Below are 21063 nucleotides of genomic sequence, written 5' to 3'. Positions count from 1 at the left end.
CAGGATCAGCAGGTGCTTCTTCCTCCACAGAAGCATAAACTGCTGCCCTGAAGGTAGTCGGGGATAGGTTGACAGAACGCAGCAGTTTTCAGACATTTGGGACTGGGATATGGGTAGCTGACTTTCAGAATCTGATAGCAGCTGATCAGTGGACAAGGAGATCCAGGGCCCAGAGATATGGCACTGACAGGCGGCAACCTGCATAAGTTTACCATTTCTTAAGACAACCATATGCTAAACATCTGATCTATCCCATCAGAGCATCATGCAAGCGGCATTAGTAGGAAAAGTTAAGCAGGAGCTCCAGAGATGCAGCCCATAGTGAGTCCTTCTGAGGACCATGTTGTCATGAGAGGAGTGCCAATTCCACCCCAGAACAGACGTAACTACAATTCAGTTGTAATTTTGATAGGTTTTAAAAAGGATTTTAAAACCTCTGGGCCACCTTTAGCAAGCTCCCAGTGTTACTAACTAGAGGATTTTTAAGAGGTGACTGGCACATTGCTGTTTTATAAGTTTCAACATAGAGTGCTTTAAAAACAGAAACTGCTAAAAATATATCCATTCCGTGTTTCACAGAGACTTAAGGCAGGGGCAATGGAGTACTAACAGAGGAGAACACTTCATTCATGGTTTGAATTCTGATGCCCTTGCAGCCATTACTGAGGAAATTCCCCTGATGCTCCCTCCAAAGCAGTTGGTGCCAGCTCCACAGGAATTTCCATGTCCAAGTAATGTAAAGTCGTGCAGGGCCATGTAAGCTACCACAATGCAGGATACCAGGCCTAGCTGGGACCATATTGCAGACCCACTTCCGATCTGAGTAAAGCAGTGAAAGCATCCTTCTGGTTGTAAAATTAGGTATTTTGAGCATATAAAATTTACATTTGATTAGGTGCTTTTAACATATAATCCATAGAACCACTCACTTTTAGGTTAGGCATCTTAATACATAAACAGCACATGCTTCTAAGATAGCTGAATCAAAGGATAATAGCGAAGAATCATGAAATGGTCAAGTTAAAACCACTCAGATGCAGAAGGACAGGTTGAGTAAGGGTTTGCCTTGTTCTTGTGCACTTCAGCTGCTGTTCTCACTGGAGTTCTGCTTTGTCACCCACATGACATTGAGTTCATTCAGATTCTTTCTTGAAACAAAAATCAAGGAGAGCAGAATTCCTGACGATAAAAGCATCATGGAAATTTATGACAATGACGAACATAATTCGTTTCATCTGGTCACGTATAATCTGCACATTCAGCAAGTGGAAGCCTTCATTACTCACAGTTTAGGGGGTGCATTGTAAGGGCTCAAAACATTACGCGCGTTCTAGCCATTGCACCTTGGGGAACTTAGCAACTTGTTAAAACTTTCTGGCCCTATCACATTGCTGCCTGGCAGTCATACTAAACTGAATGAATACCCCTGCTCTCCTAAACGGTGTCAGTTACATAATGAATGGTACCCTGAGTGATATAACACAGGTAGGTCCCTTGTGGCTGCTTGAAATGAGCTAGTGGCATAAATGTTGAGTGCCAAGGTAATTATCACTGCCAGAGGCAAAGGTGTCTAAACAGACAATCTTGACTACAGTTCTTCATGTAGAAGATACAACAAATCTTCTATAGCCTTTTTATTTATCTTGTGGGGTACACCCTCATCAAATGCTGCCTCCCCCTCCTTTTCTCTATCCTGTACTACTGCTCTTCTGATAAAATAGCAAGTAAGGGAATGTCCATGCCTGGTATTCAGAACCTCTTACTTCATGTGGGTGGAAACAATTCCTGGTAGTCTCACAGACCCTCAGGTTGTTAGAGGCAAAATCAGTTATGTCCAGGTAGTCAGCAAAAGAAATCCACATTAAAAGCTCTCTTGCAAGACCAGCAACCACTTTTTAAAACTTCTACAAGCTTCAGGCTCCATTTCTGTCAGTTCACCTGATACTGGCAACAAAGACGGCTCTTATCTCACACTGATTTATCCTCGATGCAGTGGAGGGGCTAATCGTGCAATTTGGGGTTATAAGAAGCTTCCAGAAGCATTGGTATGCAGACTATCAGAAGGCCCAAAAGCTGACCAGAAATAGCATTGCAGCCAATACAGGATGGAAACATGGGACAGGCCAGATGGACCAGTAGTTTTTCTCTTGTCCAGCAGTTTTGCACGTTCATATAAACAGGATTCATCCCAATTTGTAGGCCTCAGTGAGCACACAATCCTTTCCAGCGCCAAATGAATACTGAGCAAGCTTAGAGCCAATATCTCTTTATTCACATGATAGTTTTGCATATGTCTGCCAGGACCATTTCACAAGATAATTAAGGATGAGGAAGGCCATTTGGGACATCTCAATTTGTCCATCCGGAAGCACATTACAGTTTCCCCCATTGGTCCCCAAGTGATTTCCACTGGCAGTTTGATCCATGTTTTGATCACACTCCATGTGAAGAGTTTCCAAGATATCAGTCCTAAATGTGTCTTTTACTAGTTTGAACATGTGATCTACTCTTGCAGTTTAAAGGAATATTTTAGATTTACCTTTTCAATACCCTTAACTAACTTTACAATCAACCCTCAAGATGTCTCTTTCTGGAGTCTGAAAAGCCCAAGTTTGCCCAGTAACTCATACGCTTGCCAATAGGGATCAACCTCATGGTTTTTCTCTACATTGCCATCTTGTTGAACTATATAGCCAAAACAAGTCAGAGGAAGTCATAATCAAACTGTACAGTGCTCTGTACACACCATATTTTTGAGTATTATGTCTTGTTCTGGTCAATGAGATGCAAGGTGATGGAGGCGGAGGCAGCAGAGAGAAAAACCACAAAGAGGAATTTCAACCCCTTTTCGATCAGCTCATTGAATATATTGTTGTTTTAATGTTTTTATTTGCTTTAGTATGTTGCACAACTGTTACATGCACTTTTTTGTGTGACAAGTTTTAAATCATGTAACTTGTGTACTGGAACCACATTTTTAGTTTTGGATACTTTATAAGTCCAAGATTCCTATTAGGCCCAGCATGAGCTAAACTACCAGTAGAGATATTCTGACATATTTAAGACCGTCTTTCCCGGATAGGGAGAAGAATCTTGTTGAAGTTCTAACTCCAGAGTTTCATTGTTCCCGATAATTGAAATCTTTATTCAATCCATTCAGTGGAACATGTTGCCAGAATAATTTCCCAAGTACTTTTTAATACAGAAGATGTATCCTGATTTTTCTTTTAGTTATTACTTCCCAAACAAGATGCATGATTTTCAATAAAATTGAGAGAAGCTTTGGCATCCGGCATTAGTCTGCAATGGCCAATGGCTCAGCTATTGACTTGAACAGAATAAGCCATCAAGGTCTAACTACCCAGGTCATCAAAACTTTTTAATAAAAGCCTGCAAACTTCCACTCAGAGCTGTGTAACTTCATTTGAAAAAGGATTTGATGCTTACAGCACAGGACCTTCTATGGTGAAATTATATAGATTACAGCCTCTAGAATCAAGGCCTGAAACACAGTTTGATTCGGATATGTGATCCTTGCCAGGTGGATTGGGGGCTACTAGAGATTATAGCTTGTTTATGAAGGAAACCTGGCACTTTTAGACATAGTTCATTTTGTAAGGGCTTTAGACTTTGCCGACAAAATTTGGAGCTCCTTTATGTTAGTTTAGCACAGGCTATTCATCGCCTACAGGACCAGACCTTACCCCAGAGTCCTGTGTCAATTCATTCTGATCTGGGAGGTTTTATATTCCTTTTCAATTCTCTTCATCCTTATTATGTAGAAAAAAGTAATAGTTTGACTATACTTTTGTACATTTCTTACAATGTAAATAGAGTATTTGTTAATTACTTCAAGTTGAAAATATTTCACATGGCCACAAAATAACACCTCCTGTTCTGGATAGTGGATTGTATTGCCTTTTGCAGCAAATCAACAGTATGTCAGATATGAGGCTCTATTGAAGGAAACATCAACTAAGTCCATGGCTTTTACCCGAGCTAGTTTTCATTGGCTGTTGGAATAGCTCAGAATAAAGCTGAAAGAGACTTGGGAGTCATAGACCCAACCTAAGCATGTCCACCAATGCAGAGCTGCATTGTTCGATGAAGAGAAGGGAAGTAATCCCGGTGTCCTGGCCAACATTTATCCCTCAACCAACTCCACTAAACAGATTCTTGTCACTTATCACACTGCTGCTTTTGGAACTTTGCAGTCTGCAAATTGCCTGCTGCATTTGCCTGCATAACAATAGTGGCACACTTCTAAAAGCAATTCTCTAGCTATGAATCACTTTGGAATGTGAAAGGTACTATATTTCTGTATTACAACAGTGACTGTACGTCAACAAGTACTTCATTGGCTGTAAAGAGCTTTGGGGCATCTGGTGGTCCTCAAAAGTGCTATATAAATGCAAGTCTTTCTTTCTTTATATAAATGCAAGTTATACATTCTTTCTCAGATCTTCCTATGTTTAACTGGTGCAATATGGTATAGTTAATCGGAGATGGTTAAAGTAGTTTATCAAAATCGTACTGTTCAAAACAAATTAATATAGGCTTGTGTGTCTAAAACCACTTAATTTCAGTTGCACAAATAAGTCAAGTTAAATTAATTACCAACATAGCCTGCTGGAGGAGCACCATAATGATTTGGAGGTGGTGGGTAAGGACCCTGTAGAGGCTGGACTGGAGGATATGGAGGTGCAGTGGGCCCATAAGCAGGGTACGAATAAGGACCTGGAAAACAAAGTGTATTAGACTTTTTAAAAATAAAATTTATTGGATACTATTCTAATATTAGATTTGTATTCAAGCGACTTGGACTGTTACATAGGATATACGGCACAGAAACAGACCATTTGGTTCAACCAGTCCATTCCGGCGTTTATGTTCCACTCGAGCCTCCTCCCAACTTTCCTCATCTAGAGATATCATCTATATATATTAGCATGACGCTCTACTCCTTTCTCCCTCATATGCTTGTCTAGCCTCCTTCATTAAAGGGGAGGGCCAAGCAGCTGACTCGACGGGTCCCTACCTGGACTACCGAGGAGCAGGGTGCCTTGGCGTCAGCCTGGCACTTAAGTGGAGTGCTTGGCTGTAAGATTATGGCACGGACCCCGCAATCCACCATTCAAATGGGCCGCGACCGGTAAGTCGGATGATTTTTTTTTTAAAGCACCACCTCCTCTTTAAATAGCACCACGTGAGCGGCCTACAGCCTGATATGTGCCCCCTAAAGCTGTCACTGGCATCGCCCGGCGCAACTTCAGGGGGCGCTTCTGAATTTTTGCTGCAGACGGGTCGCTGTGTTGTGATGACGTCGTCATTCAGCGGGAGTTGTTAGCGGCGCTGCACCCAGGCGAAAAGTTGTTTGCGCCCCCGGGGGTGCTAAAAGGTGGCGCAAACGACACAAATTTCTCCCCCTTAGAGCCTTCTCATTCAATTATATATGGTAAATGGAACCGTGTGTACTGCTTCCTCTCAAATTTCTGCGTCTCGCTTTGTCCTTACTATTATTGTTTGGCTTTCTCTCTCTTCTTTCTAATTCTCTTTACTTGTCAGTTGGAGTTATGAGTTCTGGATCCCTAAAGCTGGTAAGTAGTGTGGACACACTTCAGTAATTGGGAATGTGTATGCACTGAGATTTTCTGAAAAGGTGTACAATTTAATTTCCCCTTCTCATTCCCCCCATTTGTGAAATGTGCTGATAAGCATTCAGAGGGCAATATCTACTTTTGGATTGGTACACCTGTACATATGGGAGCACTATACTGATCAAAGAAATTAAACGGAGAAATTGAATGGGCCGCTAACTTTTAAATTTTGAAAATTTAGCGTCAAGCGCAAAAGATTCTGAAGTTACTCTAAATTGGGCTTTAGCGCTCCAGGAACGATGGGACTGGTAAATCAAGCGCTAATGACCTCTGTGGGCTGCTATCACCAGAGCATGACTTAATTTCAGGTGACTTGCATTCAGCAATCATCCTTCAATCCTTCACACTGGCTCATTCCAGCTCTTAAAAGGGAGGTTCTATCATTCTGCAGCTTCTCATTTTGGGTATTCCTGCAACTGAAGTCGACTTGAGACCAACTGAAAGACCTCATGGCTATGGATGCTCCCAATCCAAATTCAAGGGAGGGAGCTTGTTGGTTCACTGAAGTTGCATTGGAGTCATTGGTGGTGGCAGTGGAACAAAGGAGGGAAGCGCTGTTCCCAGCCAGTGGAGGGAGGCCATTGGCCCAGGTCTTCAGGGCAATGTGGAGGGAAGTGGCTCAAGAGGTCTCGGCCAGTAATGTCATGGAACACAGCCTGACACTGCCGTAAAAAGTTCAACGACCTCGGTTGGGGGTTGAAGGTGAGTACATGCTTCAACAGGTCCGACATACCAGCATCTGAACACCGTACAAAGCACCACACCCCACCACTCACCCAACAAACATCTACAACTACTCAAACTCACGTCCTCATCTCACACCTTGCTTACATTCACAGCTATTCAACAATGGCAGGCATACTTCCCAAACACATAGCTGGACTCTGACTCATACACATGCCTATCTGTTGCAGGCCAAAATGGCACACAATAGGAGGGAGCAGCTGGGGACAGGCAGAGGTGAATCTCAGCTCCAGCAGCACTAAGACCTGGAGGAGCGAGTGCTGCGGCTCATTGGGTAACAAGTGGTGGGTGCTGTGGCAATCGGCGATGTCGACCCCGTTGGAGGCAACAACGGTATCTTCACCCCTCTCCTTTTCTCATCCCATTTCCACCTCACACCAGAAGGCTTTATCACTTTCCAGTGCCTCAGACTGTCTGCATTTCTTGCTCCATTCCTGCCCCCCTACCCTCCCCTTGTGCCTTTATGCTTTTTGGTAATCAACAAGCAGATAACCAGCCTGTCCCTGTGTCCCCCAATGAGTGATGAAGCAGAAGAGGAGGAGGACCCAAGCACCTCTCGCCCGCAGGCACCACATCAGAGACTGGTACTACTCGTCCATTAGAGGGGTCTGCACTGGGTACGAGCTGGCTACAGCAAAGCCAAGGGGAAAGGATAGCTCAGGCGCCAGCTCCCTAGAGGGAGTGTTCGCGCGAGCGTTCTGCTGCACAGGACTCAGATGAGGACCTCGATGGGGAGGCGTTCATAACAAGAGTGATGGACATGCACTCCGAGATGATAGGTGCAATGACAAGGATGCCCGGAAGTCTCTCAGCAATGGTAAGGAGCGTGGAGGAGTCCACCTCCAACATTGTACAGGACTCTGCGCACGCCATGGAGCCCATAACTTCCAGTCTGCAGAAAATAGTGGATTCCTAGAGACCGTGGGGACCCAGACCTCATGACGCCGGTCATGGGCGATGTGATAGCTTCCATTGCAGGACAGGCAGAACCCACGCATCGTCTTAGTGCTATAATGCAGAAAATGGTTGGTGGCATCGAGTCCCAGACTTCTCTCACGCAGTCCCAGCTGGATGCCACGTAAGCTCTGACTGCTGCCATTGTTGCTGGGTCCACCACAGGCGACCGAGGATCTCAGTGTCGCAGTTGGCCACCAATCTGTGCTCCTGCAGATTGATAGGGATGCTGATATGCGGCCCAGGGGAGTGGCAGTAGATCAGTGGAGCAGGAACCTGCTATTCTCTCTCAGGATGACAGCATTCCTGATCCCATCACTGCCACTCCGCCATTGCGCTTTTAGCTGTCCGTCATCCAGCAAGCCCAGACTACTGCCGCCCAAGCCTGAGTTAGTGCAGTCTACAGCTGGGTCTTCCAGGCGCAGAGCTGGTTGAGGACATCCTGCAAGGCCATTCATAGTCTCTGGCCCTGAAACTCAGTAGCCTTCCACCAGCCGTGCTGCAGCCACTGGGGAGACACTATGTAGGAGCAGTAGAATAGGTAAAGGCATTGTTAAGAGGGGCAGTTTTGCACAGACAAATTTAATTGTTGTGTATATATAAAATATATAGATACACACACACACACACACACACACACACATATATATATTTTAATGTTTTCTGGTAATTTATTTTGAATGTTGCATATTTGGTGCTCTCATTTCAGTTTTGGGGCTCTGTTATGGAATGAGATTGATGTAATGATGGGGATGTGCAGACAAACCGGGAAGTGGCCTGGAATTCATTGCAATTGAAGTCTGATGAAGTGGTCGCGGACCGTCCCTGCAGAAGGCAGATTGTGTGCCTGTCTCCTCCATCACTGCTCGTGTTCCTCCTTTTTCTTGTCCTCATCCTCCTACTGCTCCTCCTCCTCCTCCTCCTCCTCCTCCTGAGGTGGTGGAGCTATGCCTGCTGGCAATGGCTGCACCCTCAGTTGGCCAAGTTTTGCAGCATGCAGCAGATAATGAAAAAGGACACCCACTCAGCTAAGTACTGGAGGGCTCCTCCTGAGCAGTCAAGGCAATGGAACCGTTGCTTGAGCACTCCGATGGTCTGCTCAATGATGTTCCTGGTAGCAGCGTGGCTCTCATTATATGAGTGCTGGGCACGAGTGTTGGGGTTGCGGAGGGAAATTGGCGAGCGGATAGCCCTGGTCTCCGAGCAGCTAGCCACAAACTTAATGTGGTGGCTGGAAGAGAGCTGGCACACCAGTCTGGCGCAGGATGAATGCATCGTGGCTGCTGCCAGGATAGCGGGCATTGACAGTGAGGATTCGGTGTGTGGGCGCACACCAATTGCACAGTGAGTGGTAGCCTTGGCGGTTATGGAATACCTCAGGATTGTTATGCGGTGCCCACAAAGCGACGTGGGTGCTGTCAATAGCACCCTGCACCATGGGGAAGCCCACTATCCTGGCAAAGCCACATGCACGCTCATGCTGTTTCTTTCTTATGATGTGGAAGGAAATGTAGCTCTTCCTTCTTCTCTCAAGAGCATCTGTATCATGGATGCAGCAATGTACTGAAAACTGGGAGATGTTGGAGATTTCTCAAGTTGCACACTGGAGGGATCCACTGGATAGAAATTGAGCACGATGGTGACCTTGACTGCCACTGAGAGCCGTCCTCACCCTGGTCTGCGGCTCAAGGTCTGGTTGCAGGAGGTGGCCTGTTTGAAACTAAGAAGGAAACATTATTGGCTGACTAAAACTTCACCAGATGCTAGCACCTTCAAATAGCATCTGACATCTGACATCTGACTGAAACCCAACTGTTGACGTCATCAGCACCAAGCACTAAACCTGGGGGCAGGGGCCAATTTTTGTTCCATGGCGCTACGCACGGTGATGATATCAGCATCGTTGGGCGCAGAAAAGCGGGGCGCTACATGTTACCGGCGCCACAAAGCTCCCTCCAAATTTAGAGAGAGGCACTGTTTTCGCTGCGCTCTGTCGTAAACACATTTGCTTCCCCAGGGGCGCTAACTGGATACGCAAAGTAGCCCAATGTCTCCCCCCACATCTTTATCAAATGGGAAGTTCAGGATATATATACACACACAACTCACTCAAGGCTATTAAAGACAAAGTACTGAGAGATAACCCAGTTGGTGCCAGTCCAGTTTCCCCAGGATTCATTCTATATCATTACACCTATCGCTGTGACTGACTCAGCAGAAGGTGGAATTAAGAAATCAGCTTTATATTATAAAATGAAGTACTCTTGAGAAACATTTCAAAATCACTATTAATACCAAGTTGTTTTTTTTCCCAACCTATTTTAGATCCATTCCTTTAGTACATATTCTGCACATAAATAACAGGGAGCTGAACTCACCTTGAGCAGCCATAAAGAGAGCTCCTTAACTGAAAAGTATCTGTGAAGAAGGAAAGAAAAAAAATTAAGATGGCAAATTATAATTTGGTAAATAAGATTAATAATTATAAATATTTGTTATCTATTTTTCCATTACCCAACTTAAGAATCAAAATCTACCAAAAATCATCCTTCCAGTTAGGAGTATGAATAGTCATAAAAAGTTGCATTAGGCCAAAAGATCCTATGGCCTGGAATTTCTTTACCTGCCCCAGCAGGGACAAGGCAGGACTTCCACCCTGACCCCAACCCCATTTCCTGAATTGGAGGTCGTTGAGCAAGCAGGGCAGGCTACACCTATGGGGTTCCCAGCAGCAAGCAGAAACCAAAGCAGCTTCAGAGCAAACTTTTTGGTGGTGCAGCAATAGAAGAGACAGGACAAGTAAAAAGGGGGGCAGAATAGAGTCTCACAAATGAGAGAGACAGACAGGTTTTTTAGATCTCAGCCAGGAATGAAACCTAAAGAGGGTATGCGACCTAATGGTAGTGTGTCCACTACAGAACCCTCCCATTCCCTAAAAAGGGCACCAGTCGCTCCCTTAGAGGTTACCACCAACCCCTTCCTGGCAGTCTCTGTGAGCGGAAGTGGCATAGGCACAAAGCAAGGGAAATGGGGTAGATTGTCAGGTTCACCCGCCAGTCATAATTTACATTCAATGGGCACGGAAAAGATGGCCATCCTAGTAGAAATGAGAGGAGGAGGGAGGAAATAGAATAGTAACTTTTTAAAGGGAATTTGATATATATTTGAAAAGGGAAAATTTACAGGGCTATGGGGAAACAGAAGGGGAGTGGGACTACTTGGATAGCTCTTTCAAAGAACTGGCATAGGCACGATGCGCTGAACGACATTCTACTGAGCTGCAAGATTCTAAGGCCTAGAAATTCAGGTCATTTTCACCTCCCGTTGGTGCCCCCGGTGGGCGCTAATGGGGTGCAAATGGCTTTGTGACCGCTAACGACTCCCACTAAATTCAGCGGATATTTCGCGGCAGCGGTAACTCGTAGCACCCCACTCCGCTGTGCTGGCAATGTTGACTGCATCACCGTGCGCAGCGCCCTGTAAGCACCCCGGATGCTAAATTGGGTATCACATCCGAAGCTGCACCAGTTTCAGCAGACTCATACCGGGCAGATGGCCTTACCCAGAGCGAAAGTTAAAGAGGAGGTGTGCAACTGTTTTTAAAAAAAAGTGGCGATTTTTTTGTGCGCACCGTCGGTGCTTTGAATGCGGGGTCCATGCCGCAATCGGTCAGCCCTGCACTCTGAGTGCCGGGCTGTTGGCACAGCAGCCCCGCTCTCAGGTGGTCCAGGTAGGACTAATTTTTTGCTGCAGAGTATGTAGCTTGGGCCCTTCGGCCTAGTGCATAGCACTGCGCCCCGCTACCACCCCAGAAAGGAAGTGGAACACTTGATTTAGCCCTCCACTTCCTTTCGGGGGCGGTAGCCCCAATTTCTCATGAGAGGCGAGACTTCTGCGCCTGGCTCAAAGTCTCGCGCCTCGCGAGTGGTACTGCCAAATTTTACCTGTATGATTTGGGGCAGGATAGTGCAGGAAAATCCAGGCCTATATATATTTCAACCTTCACAACTCACTAAAAATATTATGGAAAAATGAATGATTTCTATATTTATGAATTTTTTACAAACTTATGCCATTTATAGTTTTCATATTTCTTCAAAAGAGGCTTACATTGTCAGACTGCTTGTCCAACATCCAGTTCTGGATGAGCAGAAATTTTCTTCAATTGAATATTGGGAAGACCAAAGCCATTGTTTTCGGTCCTCGCCACAAACTCCATTTCCTAGCCAATGGCTCCATCCCTCTCCCCAACTTCTGTCTGAGGCTAAACCAGACTGTTCGCAACCTGGGTGTCATATTTGACCCTGAAATGAGCTTTTGACCAAATATCCGCAGCAGAACGAAGACCGTCCATTTCCAATTCTGTAACATTGCCGGTCTCCGCCCTTGCCTCAGTTCATGCACTGCTGAAGCCCTTATTCATGCTTTTGTTACCTCTAGACGTGCCTATTCCACCACACTCCACATATTTCATATTCTATCCTACGTAAACTTGAGGTGATCCAAAACTCGGCTGCCCGTGTCCTAACTTGCACCAAGTCCCACTCACTCACCAACCTTGTGCTCGCTGATCTACATTGGCTTCCGGTTAAGCAATCTCAATTTTAAAATTCTCATCCTCATTTTCAAATCCCTCCATGGCCTCATCCCTCCCCATCTCTAATCTCAGCCAGCCCCACAGCCTCTCTCCCCCCCCACCCCCCGAGATGTCTGCGCTCCTCTAATTCTGCCCTCTTGAGCATCCCTGATTATAATCGCTCAACTATTGGTAACTGTGCCTTCTGTTGCCTAGGTCCCAAGCTCTGGAACTCCCTGCCTAAACCTCTCTGCATCTCTACCTCTCTTTCCTCCTTGAAACCTACCTCTTTGACCAAGCTTTTGGTCACCTGCGCTAATTTCTACTTATGCGGCTCGGTGTCAAATTTTTTCTTCTCATAATACTCCTGTGAAGCGCCTTGGGACGTTTCATTACGTTAAAGGCACTATATAAATACAAGTTGTTGTTGTTTTTCAGTTTGCCCAATAAAAAGTCTGGATATGGTTTATAAAATGAATGTGATTTCCTGATCTATTAAAACATAGGTTACAATGTTGCATATCTATTCAAAATGAGGAAACTCAATTATTTTAGATAGGCTGCTGGCAAATTATATCATTACGGTGAAGCAATCAGGTAAGTCTTCTTAGTTTTGTTCATGATCAATCTTGAATGTCCTGAACCTTGAATGGTTGGCAAATTAGAGCGTTCAAACAAGCTCAATGCCAGCATTTAATTAAGTGGGTCCCATCGACACACTGGGTGACAGGATTCCAGAGAAAAAACAGGCAAGTTTGATGTTTAAACTTAAAAATAGATATTGAAACAGTTAAATTATGCATATATTTTTTTAGAAATAATGTAGAAACTAAAACAGTAAAATAAGTAAAACAGTAAAAAAAATAGGAGAAACACAGGAAAAAAATAAAGATGAGGAAAGCAGAAATGTTTAAAACATTACATTTTATTTAAATTTTAAACGTTTGTTAGGAGTACAGGTTCATTTTACAGCAATGTACAGGTTCATTTTACAGCAGCATTGATTTTTCATCATAAGGAGGTTAAAAATCACAAATAAGGTGGCTAACCTAGGGATACTAGAATTTTCTGTAGATGCTGGCAAACTACAGGTTAATAATAATGTCAAAATTACTGATAATGAGAAACCTTTCTAAGTTTACACCATTTAAAGGGTCAAATTCCTCTCTCAAAGAAATGATTGAAGAAGAGATTTAGAAAGTCTTTATCAGGACAATGAATGTGTGTGTTTAGTTTCTCAAATAGATATGGTTTATAAAATGAACGTGATTTCCTGATCTATTAAAACATAGGTTACACCATTAAGTAAAGGATCAACTTTCTTTTAATTAGAAAATAAAGTTAGAAATGGCCTTACCAATTAGAACAAGTATGCTCATCAAAATCTTTAAAACAATCTCTGCAAAAAGAGTAAGATTTAGATTAAATTCAAAAATTTAGATTTTATAACCACCAGAAAGGAATGCTTCGCCAAATGGTCCAATATAGATCAAAATTTCACCTATAGAAGTTAAGAACTTCTAAAATACATACTAAATTTCTGTATTGTATTGAGATGAGGGGTCTTCAAACCTGCAGCTTTCATTCTACATACTAATGTGACATGGAGGTTGTCTTGGAAAAAGAATTAAGTACGCATTTTCCATCCTGAATCAGCATCTTTTAACAGCTTCCTTATCACAATAAATCAGACAATGAACAAAATTCTTTGAGAACAGAGACTATAACTGCACCAGGGTTAGAAGCAATGAAGATTGGTCTACAACATAGCAAACAAAAATACATTCCTTAACTATTTAAAAAGGGCATTTAAAGCAGCACAGTGACCAGGTGAGAGGTCTCGTTACACCCCACCACCAAAAGGGGCCACAATTATTTATACACAGAATTTATTTATTGATTCATTAAAGCTGTCATCAGATATGCTATTATAAATTCCTCGACATTCAGTTGCATGTTTTGTTACTTGGTTGTTTTGACTATAGATATTAAGGTTTTGGTATGTTCATAATAACAGATCAATAATTATTGTTCTCATATTCCATATATGATAGCAAATTGCTAGCTTTGTTAAAAAGTACATAGATAAACATAGGGGGTAATTTTAACCCCCCAAAATGGGTGATTTGGAGCTGGGTGGGATGTTAAAATGTTTTAAATTTTAAACCTGTCCCCAACCCGCATTCTTTCAGTTTGAATGGGGGTGGGGCCAGCAACCAACCCACTGCCAGGTCTAACCTTGGCCAGCTGGATTCCCAAGCCACAGGTAACCTGACAGCTAAAGGGAGGTGAGGACTGCTTTGTAGAAAGGCAAGTGCCTTTCCAACACTGCTTGTGGGCCAAGAGGAGCAGGAGTGCTTCCTTCCAGCCCACCAAGCTTGCCTGCCATCAGACCAGCACGCACCCCGCCCCCCCGGCCGGGATCGGTGACCCCCCCCACCAACTCAGTTGCAGGCTCCCTACCACCCTTGGGCTGCGGCCTCCTTCGCTGCATTCTCCGCCCGACAGGGAGCAAAGCCTGCATTCAGGCTGGCTTCTGGGAGGGAACCTGCTGGAAAACAAGATGCACGCTGTGGAGTCTCCACAGCCCCCCAGCCAAAACTCTTTCCCCCTGCTCATAAGACAAATCCCAATAAATATCGGGCCATATGATCCTTCATTCCCAGTGTTGAGCCGTGTTCAAAGGGAGTGTGGCTTAGAGTTATGGCCCAAATTCTATGTAGGAATGCAGAATCACTGAATTTACACCCTAGTGTTGTGTGCCAAATCAATACGAACCAAGGGTTAAAATGTTGGCTACATGGAGTGACATCACTAATCTGGGCCAGAATGGAGATGATTGGGCAATTCCCCCATCAATCATGCCTGGATCACTACTGTAATGATTGATTTTACGCACATAATCTGTATGTAACTGTCCTCCACTCACTGCATTTTGCTGGAGAAATGACCCTGCTTTTATCGGGAGAAGTTGCTGCAGTTTTGGTCGTGATTCCTGTTTGCTACAAACTTTTTAAAAATAGAATCTGCAAATAGCTTTTGTTTGCTGTAAAAGTCATGTTTACTGTAAGTCCTGCCCTGCCTTCAACTCAATGGCTGACACAGTGCAACTTATTGACGGACAGTGGTGTTAATGGACATTCCGTACTGTCATGTATCTAGACATGTTACTACCTGTACTATTACATATGATGTGCCCCAGAGGACACTACCATGGGAAACTTGTACACCAGTTGTATGGTCACTAAGGTGTGCCACCAGTGGTCAGTGCAGTGGGAGACTTGTAGGTTACCTGCACAGGTATGCCAGGCCTAGTATAAAAGGCAGGCCAACATGTGTGATCCTCACTCTGGAGTTACATTAAATGGACTAAGGTCACTACAGTTCAAGTACAATACATTGCCTCGTGGAGTCATTATCAGAGCATCTAAAGACATAACACGTACTCTTACCAAAGATTCAGTAAGTTCTTGGAGACTATTTTCCCTGGATGCTTTAGGTGCTAAACAGTCTCCGAGGTGGTGAAGATAGAGTCTTGAGCTGCATTGCCTGGTTATCCTGCCTTTAGCCAAGATGCCAGCTTAGTAAAGGAGTTTAAGCGTGTGCTAGTAATGGCTGTCTCTTAAAGCACTGGTGACCAATTAAATTTGCTCCTGATGCTTATGAAAGAGGCTATGTGCAATTTTGCAGGCTAGGGCTGAAATGAACAACCTGTCCTAAGCAGAACAGTGAACTGGAGAAAATAAATTGTTGCTGAGGATTGCAAGAGCTAATTAAAGCCATGCTCAGCTTTTACCGTTCACTTGCTGCTGGAGATCGACTGACTTCACTGTGTTTGAAGAGAACTTTTGATACACATCAAGAGACTTTCTGGGAAACTTTGTCAAGACTTCACAAACGCTCTATCAATATTTATTCCGGAAATTCTCTGAGAACTTTACCCAACGAGAGTGAGTGCTGTGCTACTGTACCTTATTGAAGACCTCAGAAGAGTCACCAGGAGAAAAGGAGGGGTTAGTCAGGAGGAGGAATAAGAGGATGAAATGAGACCAGGCAGTGCAGCACCAGCTGATGGAGGAGAGGAGGGATGGGAGGGTGAGGAGGGCTCCAGATTTGTGGTAACTTGCGGCACACTCCACAATGTGGCGATCATGAGAGACTAGTTGTTACCAGCAGCAACTGTACCAGAGGGGCAAGCTTAGGAGCCACAAGAGAGAGGAAGAGGAGGAGGTTGAGAAGGAGGTGGATCACCAAGTTGTTCTAGGTAGACGGTTGCACCTGGGAGGGACACTTGCCGCCATCTAATTGAAGACCATTTATGATAGACATCCTCCACCATAAGAACATAAGAAATAGGAGCAGGAGTAGGCCCTATGGCCCATGAAGCCTGATCTACCATTCAAGATTATGGCTGATCATCGACCACAACTCCACTTTCCTGCCCGATCTCCATTAGCCTTGATTCCCCCAGACTCCAAAAATCTATCTATCTCAGCCTTGAATATATTCAGAGACTCAGCATCCACTGCCCACTGGGGCAGAGAATTCCAAAGATTCACAACCCTCCGAGTGAAGAAATTCCTCCTCATCTCTGTCTTAAATGGCCTTCCCCTTATCCTGAGACTGTGACTCCTAGTTCTAGACACTCCAGCCAGGGGAAACAACCTCTCAGCATCTACCCTGTCAATCCCCTTCAGAATCTTGTTCATTTCAATGAGATCACCTCTCAGTCTTCTAATCTCCAGAGATGTTAGGCCCATTCTACACAATCTCTCAACATAAGACAGCCCTCTCATCCCAGGAATCAATCCAGTGTACTGCCTCGAAGGCAAGTATATCCTTCCTTAGATAAGGAGACCAAAACTATGCATAGTACTCCAGGTGTGGTCTCACCAAGACCCTGTATGATTGTAGCAAGACTTCCTTACTCTTATATTCCAACCCCCTTGCAATAAAGGACAACATGCCAGTTGCCTTCCTTATTGCTTGATGTACCTGCATGCTAGCTTTCTGTTTCTTGCACAAGGACACCCAAATCTCTCTGAACACCAACATTTAAAAGTTTCTCACCAGTTTTTCTATTCTTTCTACCAAAGTGAATAACCTAATTTCCCTACATTATACTCCATCTGCCTCCTTACTGCCCACTCACTTGGTCGATCTATATCCCTTTGCAGATGCTTTGTGTTCTCCTCACAGCTTATTATCCCACCTAGCTTTGTATCATCAGCAAACTTGGATACATTACACTCGGTCCCTTCATTGAGGACATTAATATAGATTGTTAATAGCTGAGGCCCCAGTACTGATCCTTGCAGCACCCCACTATTTACAGTCTGTCAATCTGAAAAAGACCCGTTTATCCCTACCCTCTGTTTTCTGTCCGTTAACCAATCCTCTATCAATGCTAATACATTACCTCCAATCCCATGAGCCCTTACCTTGTGCAGTAACTTTTTTATGTGGCACTTTATCAAAAGGCTTTTGGAAATCCAAATATACTACATCCACTGGTTCCCCTTTATGTACTCAAAAAACTAAAATTTGTCAAACACTATTTCCCTTTTATAAAACCATGTTGATTCTGCCTAATCATGTTATGATTATCTAAGTGCCCAGATACCAGTTCCTTAACAATGGATTCCAACATTTTCCCAATGACTGATGTAAGGCTTACTGGCCTGTAGTTCCCGGTTTTCTCTCTCCCTTCTTTATTGAATAGTGGTGTTACATTTGCTACCTTCCAATTTGCTGGGACCATTCTAGAATCTAGGAAATTTTGAAAGGTCAAAACCAATGCATCCACCAGCTCTGCAGTCACCTCTTTTAGAACCCTAGGATATAGGCCATCAGGTCCAAGGGATTTGTCGGCTTTTAGTCCCATTAGTTTCTCTAGTACTTTTTCTCTATTTATATTTATTACACGAAGTTCCTCACTCTCATTAGACCCTTGGTTCCCCATCATTTTAGGTATGCTTTTTGCATCTTCTACTGTGAAGACAGATACAAAATATTTGTTTAACGTTTCTGCCATTTCCTTATTCCCCATAATTTCTCCTGCCTCAGTCTCCAATGGACCAATGGTTACTGTAAGAGCGAAAAACCTTAATCAGGGGTAAAGTAATTCGGTGTAATTAATATATAAAGAAAGAAAGACTGAGAGTAAGGGTTAAATGCGTTCATGGTAGAATAGCTGAATTCCACATCCCAGCAATTAGGCAGAACATAGAAGGTCAGAGAAATTCTCTTAGGAGATAAGAACACCCATAGGATTTATATAGACAGCTTACAGAAATAATGAGATGAGACCACTATGTTCCAGTCACACGAGATAACAGGATCAATGCCTCTTTTAAAGCAGAGGGTAACCAGAAATCTGCCAAGGACAGAGTTAGCCTGGGAAAACATTCACAGAAATATAACCTATAACCTTTTCCCTAGCAACAGTTGCCGGAACTGAATGTACCAACAGAATGATTGGAAATTACTGTAACCAATAAAATTAATGTAATGCTAGTGACCAATGACATTGCTGAAAATGTATTAACCAATGTATTAGTAGTAGGTGGGCGGGGACTGGTAGCAAATAACCAATGGAACACTTCCCCGGGTAGTTCCACCATTTTGACTGTATCTCAACTGTATAAGAATGTAACTGCGTAGCTTGTCCCATGAGATCGGTGTTGAGAGCACTCAGTAACAGTACTGATGAGGCTGGATCTCCCTTCATTAATCAGGTTTTAATAAACAACTCTTTGCTCAATAAAAGACCTTTCATGTGAGTGTTATATTTTTAATACTCCACAACAGTTACTTTTGCTGCTCTTTTCCTTTTCACATGTAGAAGCTTGTACAATCTGTTTTTATATTCCTTGCTAGTTTTCTATCAGTCTATTTTCTGCCTCATCAATTTTTTGGTCACCCTTTGCTGGTTTCTGAAACTCTCAATCCTCAGGCTTACTACTATTCTTTGCAACATTAAAAACTTCTTCTTTCAATCTAATGCTATCCTTAACTTCTTTGGTTAGCCATGGATGGGTCACATTTCTGGTAGAGTTTCATTTCTCAATGAAATGTATTTTTGTTGAGAATAATGAAATATTTATTGAAATGCTAGCCACTGCTTAGCCAACTCTCCCTTCATACCTATGTAATTGGCTTTATTTAAGCTTAAGACTCTAGTTTTGAACTTGGGCAAGTCACTCTCAAAAGTAATGTGAAATTCTATCGTATTATGATCACTCTACCCCAGAGGATCCTTTACTATGAGACTGCTAATTAACCCTGTCTCATTACACAATACAAGATCTAAAATATCCTGTTCCCTGGTTGGTTCCATGACATATTGTTCTAGGAAATAGCCCAAATGCATTCCATGAACTCGACCTACAGACTACCTTTACCAATTTGATTTGTCCAGTCTATAAGAAAATTAAAGTCGCCCACGATTATTGCATTACCTTTGGTATTTCTTGATTAATATTCTGTCCAATGCTTTAGCTACTGTTAGGGGGCCTATTTACTACTCCCACCAGTGTTTTCTGTCCCCTGTTATTCCATCATGAAGCACTGTTGCCACATGCCTTACCTTCAACGACTAAGGATCCATCAAGAAGTCCACCATCTGTACATAGAAAATAGATGCAGGAGGTACACAATCCTTTCAAATCCTTCACTATGAAGGACATAATAAAAAAGACCACCAGTTCCAGCACTAACCAATTATCATACTCACTCTTAGAAACATAGAAATTTACAGCGCAGAAGGAGGCCATTTCGGCCCATCGTGTCAGCGCCAGCCGACAAAAAGCCACACGGCCCTTCATCAGCAGCCCTAAAGGTTACATACAAACCCATGAACAATAACGGAAAGGCAAAGAGCACCCAGCCCAACCAGTCCGCCCCACACCACTGCATTAGTGGCCGTTAATTCGGGCTAAAGGCAGCTGGTCTGCTTTCAGCTGAACTCGAGTTTCCAACTCGAGGGCGGTTTATTACTGATAACTCAAAACAATTATCCGATCATTTAAAATTAAATAATTGTAACTAAAACGGGAATTTAGTGGTTAAGAATGTTACCGATGTTGGGGAAGTCCAGAATCAGGGGTCACAGGCTAAGGATAAAGGGTAAGCCATTTAGGACTGAGATGAGGAGAAACTTCTTCACTCAGAAATGTGAACCTGTGGAATTCTCTACCACAGAAAGTTGTTGAGGCCAGTTAGTTAGATATATTCAAAAGGGAGTTAGATATGGCCCTTATAGCTAAAGGGATCAAAGGGTATGGAGAGAAAGCAGGAATGGGGTACTGTAGTTGCATAATCAGCCATGATCATATTGAATGGCGGTGCAGGCTCGAAGGGCCGAATGGCCTACTCCTGCACCTATTTTCTATGTTTCTATGTAACACCCCTTATAGTAAAAACATCTACACTCCACCCCAACTGTTAGATGAAGTCCTTACTACTAGGGGGATCAAGGGGTATGGCGAGAAAGCAGGAATGGGGTACTGAAGTTGCATGTTCAGCCATGAACTCATTGAATGGCGGTACAGGCTAGAAGGGCCGAATGGCCTACTCCTGCACCTATTTTCTATGTTTCTATGTAACTGGAGCCATGTGATCTCCTGGGAGAGGCAAAAACCAGATAAAAACTCAGGCCAATTTAGGAAGAAAAAAATCTGGGAAAATTCCTCTCCGACCCATCCAGGCAATCAAGACTAGTCCAGGAGATCACCCTGGCCGTATTCTATTCTCTTCAGTACTTATCATTATATCTGCGCCGACCAACAAAAGATCATCTAGTCTAATCCCAATTACCAGCTCTAGGTTCGTAACCCTGCAGATTACGGCACTTTAAGTGCCCATCCAACCATCTCTTAAAAGTGGTGAGGGTTTCTGCATCCACCACTCTTCCAGGCATCGAGTTCCAGATCCCCACAATCCTCTGTGTAAAGAAGCCCCCCTCAAATCCCCTCTAAACCTTTCACCAACCACCTTAAAACTATGCCCTCTCCACCAATGGAAATAGACCCTTACTATCCACTATGGCCAGGCCCCTCAATATTTTGTACACCTCGATGAGGTCTCCTCTCAACCTCCTCTGTTCCAATGACAACAAACCCAGCCTATCCA

At 43.6% G+C, this 21063-nt stretch overlaps 1 protein-coding gene across 10 annotated transcripts in view; it reads right to left on the bottom strand.

The window, feature by feature from the left end:
- Window positions 1–21063, bottom strand: part of LOC139275034 (phospholipid scramblase 1-like) — a 181935-nt gene that overhangs the window by 47732 nt on the left and 113140 nt on the right. For 8 of the 10 annotated variants that reach the window (XM_070891929.1, XM_070891927.1, XM_070891928.1 and 5 more), the window contains 3 exons: window positions 13289–13330; window positions 9734–9773; window positions 4618–4737 (listed from right to left, as the gene is read on the bottom strand). In XM_070891929.1, the coding sequence (XP_070748030.1) occupies window positions 4618–4737; window positions 9734–9746 (133 nt within the window). In that variant the 5' untranslated portion in view covers window positions 9747–9773; window positions 13289–13330. Of the gene's footprint in view, window positions 1–3704; window positions 3773–4617; window positions 4738–9733; window positions 9774–13288; window positions 13331–21063 lie in introns of those variants that run through there. The other 2 variants (XM_070891934.1, XM_070891937.1) reach the window with 2 other exon arrangements.

This window comes from Pristiophorus japonicus, chromosome 10 (assembly GCF_044704955.1).
Source record: "Pristiophorus japonicus isolate sPriJap1 chromosome 10, sPriJap1.hap1, whole genome shotgun sequence".
Taxonomy (NCBI): Eukaryota; Metazoa; Chordata; class Chondrichthyes; family Pristiophoridae; genus Pristiophorus; species Pristiophorus japonicus.
The sequence above is the reverse complement of the archived record's forward strand: the minus strand, read 5'-3'. Positions and strand labels throughout refer to the sequence as shown.